Source organism: Callospermophilus lateralis, chromosome 3, assembly GCF_048772815.1.
Source record: "Callospermophilus lateralis isolate mCalLat2 chromosome 3, mCalLat2.hap1, whole genome shotgun sequence".
Classification (NCBI taxonomy): Eukaryota; Metazoa; Chordata; class Mammalia; order Rodentia; family Sciuridae; genus Callospermophilus; species Callospermophilus lateralis.
Genome location: NC_135307.1, coordinates 131,392,040 through 131,398,714, shown reverse-complemented (window position 1 = coordinate 131,398,714; position 6,675 = coordinate 131,392,040). Strand labels below are relative to the sequence as shown.

At 49.0% G+C, this 6,675-nt stretch overlaps 1 protein-coding gene across 1 annotated transcript in view; it reads left to right on the top strand.

Annotated features, from left to right (window-relative positions):
* The first annotated feature begins 1,628 nt into the window (after positions 1-1,628).
* Positions 1,629-6,675, top strand: part of Tm6sf1 (transmembrane 6 superfamily member 1) — a 26,390-nt gene continuing 21,343 nt past the window's right edge. Inside the window, exons 1-2 of the mRNA XM_076851280.1 lie at positions 1,629-1,820; positions 5,616-5,719. Of these exons, the coding sequence (XP_076707395.1) occupies positions 1,729-1,820; positions 5,616-5,719 (196 nt within the window). The 5' untranslated portion in view covers positions 1,629-1,728. The remainder of the gene's footprint in view (positions 1,821-5,615; positions 5,720-6,675) is intronic.

Sequence of the window (6,675 nt, the reverse complement as noted above, 5' to 3'; positions counted from 1 at the left end):
GAGTACTTGAAATGTGGCTAGTCTGAACTGAGATGTGCTGTGTCAAATACACCAAGGAGTTCAAAGACATAGAATGAAAAAAGTCTCATTAATCTCAATATATTTCATATTGATGACTTGTTGAAATGATCTTTTTGGATACATTGAGCAAAATAAAATATATTACTAAAATGGAATTCCATCTGGTTCTTTTTATCTTTTTAATGTGGCTATTAGAGAATTTAAAGTATACATGGGGTTCACAGTAATGGCGTATATTTTCATTAGACAATGATCTAAAAAGATCATTCATTGAGGGTGATGTCCAGGTTACAGGTAAGGATATCTCTTGAAGAAAATGTGGATATGTCACAGTTTGGGCCAAGATTTTATCATTATGTGCTCAGAGTTGGAGAAGACTTTAAAAGGAGCTAAGTCAGAGGATGAGGAGAGCTGGCTTTTGAAAAGTTGAATAGCCCTGGAGTAGGTCATAACCTCTTTGTGACTCATTTTCCTCATGTCTAAAAAGAGCCAAATGGCCTCTTGAGTTCTCTATCAATTTTAAGGACATAAGACCTGCCATTATATCCTTCCAAGGCTGAGATGTTCTCCCTCTAAAACTTGGTTCTTAACCCTTCCCCAGCCTCGGGTCAATCCAGGGTTAGCCCCTGGAGGCTTTCTGACTTACCACCATCTGCAAAAAGCAGTCAGTCAGAACAAAAGTATTCATTATTCTCCTTAATCAGTAAGCATATGACAATATTCTGAGGAGAGACGTTGTCTTCCAGTCTTTATACCATGCTGGGCCTAGTGAAGGCTAGCTGGTCCTAACCTGGCTTCCAGGGACACTTACTAGATATATGCTGCTCTAGTCTCTTTAAGTCTTGACATTTTTTACAGGGTCAATTTTAATTAAAAAAGAAAAAAAGGTGGTGGTGGGCGGGGACAGGGGATTGCAGGAGAAGGGAGCACGCTGAGCAGTGCAGGGTAAGCACTTTACACATTTAACTCCGTTATTCCAAAAATCACACCATGGAGCAGGTTATCGACATTTCACAGATAGGAAAAAGACACAGAGAGGTTAAGTAACTTGATAAAGGTCAACAGCTGATGAGTGGGCAGCCAGGATTTAAAGCAGGGATTCCACTCTGCACAGGAGCTGTGCTTGTGGCCGGCTGAAAGCTGTTGGGCAGAGTAGTTCCACGATTCCAGAGTATTTGCACCTCCCGGTCTCAGGGCCGTGGGCTTCCCCGTGGACTATCTCTCGGGCCCTGCCCTCTCTGGCACCCTGGGGCCTGGCTCCACCCACCGCTGGCCCCCAGCTCAGTCCAGCGTCTCTCCAACTCGTAGATGACCAGCTCCCGCTGTGCCCAGGGCTGGGGAAAGCGCCTCTAGCCCGGTCCGCTGCCTTCTCGCAGAGTGAGTGGCCCCACCAGGGTCACCTGTCCCCGGCGGCGGGTGTCGCCGCCCTCAACGCGGTCCCACTAGCCGCTGAATCCTGGCAGGAGCATAGCGAAGACGCCTTCCCAGACTGCGCCGCAGCCAAGCACATCCCGGCCGGCGCTTCTGGGTCCCGGGTACACTGCAGGTCCGCGGAGGGGACCGCTGAGGGTGCGGTGCGGCAGGGCGCGGCGCCTGGCGCGGGGCGGGCGTCTGCAAGGGCCGACGCCGAGGGGCGCGGGCGCCGCCGGAAGCCGGGGCGGGGCGCCTGGAGGGATGCGGTGAAGGGCGAGCGGCTCGGCGGCGGCGATGAGTGCCTCTGCGGCCACCGGGGTGTTCGTGCTGTCCCTCTCAGCCATCCCGGTCACCTACATCTTCAACCACCTGGCGGCCCACCAGGAGTAAGTGAGCGGACGCGGCTGGGGGCGCGTCGGGGGTCGGCGAGAGTCAGGTCCTCACGCGGGAGACTCGGCAACTTTTCGGATGGGTCTTGGACCACAGGCTGCTGGGCAGAGTTGCGCCCGCCCCAGGGGTTCTGCCCTCCGGGGTAGAGCGGGAGAAACCCCCGAGGATCGCACTGGCGGGGCCCTTGCCCAGACCTGTGCAATTAGGGACCAAGTGCTGGGCGCCCGCTCCGTGTCACACCGTGCCGGGGTTATAGAGGTCAGTTGGGCAATTCTCCTGCCCTTAAGGAGCTCAGGGCCAGTGGTCTGCAGAACAAACACGGAAACTACGAGCTTGGCCATGGTATCTTGCGTGTGTCTTATTCCGTTCCCATTTCACAAAAATGTTTCCATGTAAGGACTTTCACATACTTACCATTTCTTAATTTTAGAAGCTGTTGTAAATGACTAGCAGAATAGCCCTAGTGCTAGGACTGGCCTTGCCACTAATGGGGTAGCCTGGCCTCAGTGCTCTGGTCTGTCAAATGGACTAAATTTGCATCCTGTTGAGATCCGGTGAGAACTGTGAAAGGGCATTATGAATGGAAGATAAGATGGGGGCGGGGAGTAGAGGCAGGTCAGATCAATGCTAAGGATATGGGTGGGACTGAAGGAGGCAGCACAAGCTTTGGATCAAAGCTCTGCCTCCCACTTCTCTGAAGGGATTACTGACTAACCAACACCTTCCCCCATGGGCAGCTGAAGGCCTGGGAGGGCAATGGAAAGGAGCCAGCCTTCGTGCCTGATGATTTTGGTTGCTGTGGGGAGGGGGGAGGAGGAAGTAACCTGCTCTGTTTCTCACAGCAGTTGGTGCTAAGGAAATTGCATCAGTCTGTACCCTGCGAACCCCCTCCAGACTTCCAGGTAGCAGACAAGTGTCTGCACATAGGGTAGTGACTTCTCTCTCGCTTCTGTGGTCACCTTATCCAGACAGCACCTGAATGGAGCACTCACTCATTGGGTACTGGTGGTGTCTGCCCTTGATCTGACCCAAGGCATTTTCTGGAAGAAGCAGCTCTGGGTTATGTGCCTCTCCATATAGTACACAGGGACCCTGTGCTTCTGAAATAGCCTATGGACAGTTCCAGTGCAGTGAATACCTATGTGCTTTGTGCTGGGGACATAGCTATGAATAGGCAAGAAAAAGTTGGGTGGCATGTATTGAAAGAGACATCAACAAATACATAAACAGTAACATGCTATCATGACAATAAGCTAGGATGGTTAAGAAGGGGGCTGGTGGTTAGGGAAGGCTTCTTGGAGAAGGTGACACTTTAGCTACAGCAAGATGTGGGGATAAATCCTTGCAGGCAGGGGAACAAAGAGCAAAGTTGGGAAAGGAAGTGGATGGGTGTGGTGGAAATTCAGAGGGAGAGCTGCCTGCTGCAGAAGGATTGCATAGAAGTAAAGAGAGGATTTGAGGACGACCCTGAGGTTTGGGCCTCAGCCACAGGGAAAATGGAAACGGCACTAACTGAATACAGACTGAATTATATACCACTGTGCATTATTGATCACATTGTTAAGTCCTACAGTGTTATCAATAATAAGTTCCAACTATCCTTCTTTTCCTATTGCAGGTTAAAATCCCATGGCCTTTGACCCCTGGCTCTTCTTTCTCCAATCCCTTTCTTCTATCTCCTTCCCCACAAGTTCAGGGCTAGTCTAGTGTCCATTCCCTCCTTTCAGTTCTCCTTGGGGCTGGCCGTCTATTACTGGACTGTGGCAAAGGTATCCTCCCCTCCCCCCAGCCCTCTGTATATCTCTGAGGCTCAGCCTTCACCTCCAGCTCACCTAGCTAGTGCTTCAGCCTCACCAGACTGTCTTTGCCCCTTGAACACCCTTATAACTTGCCCCTTCTCATGCTGTACCCTCTCTTTCCTCTCTATTGTTGAATGTTGAAGCACACCTGGGCTCTGTGGCCAGAGTAAGATTCTGCTTCCTTTTGTAGTAGACCCTTCTTCCAAGTGAAAGATTTTTCTCTGCTTTTTGCCCACCTGGTCCCTTAACTGCACCTTTCCCATAAGTGTTTCTTTCTTGTGGTCAGAGTTTAACTTCCCAGGGTACAGTTCACCTTAGTGTTGTCCTGCCCAGCTCAGCATCTTGTGCACAGGAGCTTTACAGTGATGCTTGACTTCGTTAACTTGAGCTTCCTTCATTTCTGGTGGGAATGAAAGTCTGAGAAATAGAAAAAGGAAATAGTGAAGGTTCAGGAAAGAATTGGGGTCTCTCTCTTTCACTCACACACATACTTTGCTCATTCTCATCCATACATGCCCCCTCTCTGTAGACATCTATTCATAGATTGGTGTCATTGATCATCCTACCCTCAAGACTAACAACCCTTTCACCTTTGAGTTAGTTGCAGCTCTTATCCATTCCCCAGAGTTCCTTTTGGACCTGTTTCTGCCTGTTTTGAGCAGATACTGCTCTTAGCTGTCAGAAGAGGGTCTTTGGGGACAGTGCTGCTAGGCAGAGATGATCTGCTGCCCCAGTTTCCTTTATTCTTTCCTCCTCCTCTAGAGGTGGAGAGTATGAGAGGATGCTGTGAACCAGTTACACTGCTTCTCATTCTCCAGAAAAGCACCAGCCATGTGATTATGCAGGCATTGAGTTTGGGCCGTTGGTCAGATCAGGGAAAAGGGTTGTCTGCTAATCACCTGCCTCAGGCTGCTCATTGTTAAATCACTTTGCAGCTTATATAGCACACCAGCCTTTTCCCTCTTCACTATCCAGCATCATGTTCTTGACCCTCATCAGCTTCCTCCTCCTTCAACTCATACCTTTTGGAGGAACTTGGAGTATCCACTGATGTGCACCATCAGAAACCTCCTGTTTTGTTTTTCACATGCATACTGGCACAGTCATCATTTTCTTTTCATAAAACTGGTTATCTATTCATCCTTCAGTCTATCCATCCATTTTCCTTCCCTCTCTTCATAATCTTCTTCCTCTTTCCCAGGGGCATATGGTGAACGTTATCCGAAGGTTCTAATGTTGGGCTGTGGTGGTGTGGAGGGGTGTCAGCTGAGGAGTGGAGCTTGTAGCAGCTCTAAGGGATTGTAAGAGGGTTCTGGTGTAGCAGGCTATTGGAGTGGCTAGGTGGTTCTTTATCTATAACTGGAAGCACTGTCAGTGCTAGGGACGCAGGAGGGAGAGTGTCTCCTTAGAACTAGAGGTGACCTTGTTGGTCATGACTCAGATTCTATTGAGATGGGTCCCTGCACATAGATTAGGGCTTCTTTTCTGTTTATCCAGTACCCCCAGGACTGCAGGAGTACCTGCCACAAAGGAGTGCACAATATGCCTTGTCCCCCTGAAAGGTGTGTGTAGTCGTAATGCCTGTATGTTCCCTGGAGCTCATTCTGAGGATTTCTGGCTGGCCCTGAGGGAGGTGGCTGATTTAGTGGTTAGGCCTGTCAGATGCCAGGGGAAAGGGTGGGAAGAATAGGAATCAGGGCAATAGCCATCTCAGGGACAGGGTAGAGTAGGGCAGAGGCAGCTCCAGATTCATCTTGTGAAAGTGAGACAGGTGGGAAGAAAGGAGAATTTCTTCTATGGGCTGTGTTCCCTGGAAGTCATAAGTCTTTGGCCCAGAGGCAAATAAACTCCATAGGGCCTGAGCTGTAGGCAGAGGCAGAATTATGTATGAATTATGTAGTGCTGGAAGCAATGCATTCAATGGGCAGGAAATTCCAGGCACAATTGTGTTTATTTTGATAAGTGACCACCTCCCTGTTCTGGTTGTTGCAGTTCCTGGACAATTGTAGGGGTTGCTGCCCTTATCCTGCTCCTGGTAGCCCTGTTGTCTCGTGTTCTCGTCAAAAGAAAACCGCCCCGGGACCCGCTGTTCTATGGTATGTCTCCATTATGTCCACTTGATAATAATACTTCGCTCTCAAGTTACATTTTCTTCATTGGTTGTGAAAACTCTGGGCCTACTGGTAACAGTGGCTTAAAGTGCAAGGGTGTTTTAGGACAGACAGTGTCGCCTTGCCTTTAAGCTATGGCCTCTCCCATAAGCTATGGCCTCCCTGGTAGAAAGATACTGCCAGGGCCAGACTTGCCTCTGTTCTTTACCCTCTGATCCCTCAACATGCTCCTACCTCTCGCCTTGCTGGACCGTCCTATCTTCAACCTGGTTCTTGTAGTCCCCTTTGCCTGGCGTGGAACTTAGCTATTCAGTGCCTCAGTCTGCACATTTGTATGAAAAAGAAAATAATAATACCTACCATGGGGGTATGTAAAACATTAAATAACGTAATATTTGTAACGTGCTTAGATCAATGCCTGACAAACATACACATGTTAAATAAACAAAAATGCTATTGATTGGCACCCACAGCATACCTGGGAAGGCTCAGAGCACAGTAGCAGTGTTATTTTATTTAATCCTTACAACAAACATCCTTCCACTTGCAAATGAAGATGCTAGCTCAGAGATGTTTAGAAATATGGTCAGGGTCACATAGGCTAGTGAGAACTGCACTGACCCCAAAGCCCAGGCTCTTTCATTGTGGATGCTGCCTCAAGCAAAGCTGTTAGTGGCCTCTGAGTGCTTCCTGTGCTTCGCATCTTATTTGTTTAGTTTCTGCTTCAGTAATGCTGATATCAAACACTCCCCAAATATCAGTGTCATACAACAACAAACCTTTTTTTTTTTTTTTTTCCTTGCTTACATGTCTGTGAGTTGGCTGGGGCCACTATGCTTCAGGCTGTGGGTTAAATTCAGGGTTTTTCCATGTGTCCCCTTGTTCTTGGATCAGTAGCTCCCCAGGCCGTGCCAGCTTCATGGCAGATATGGAGGCTGAGA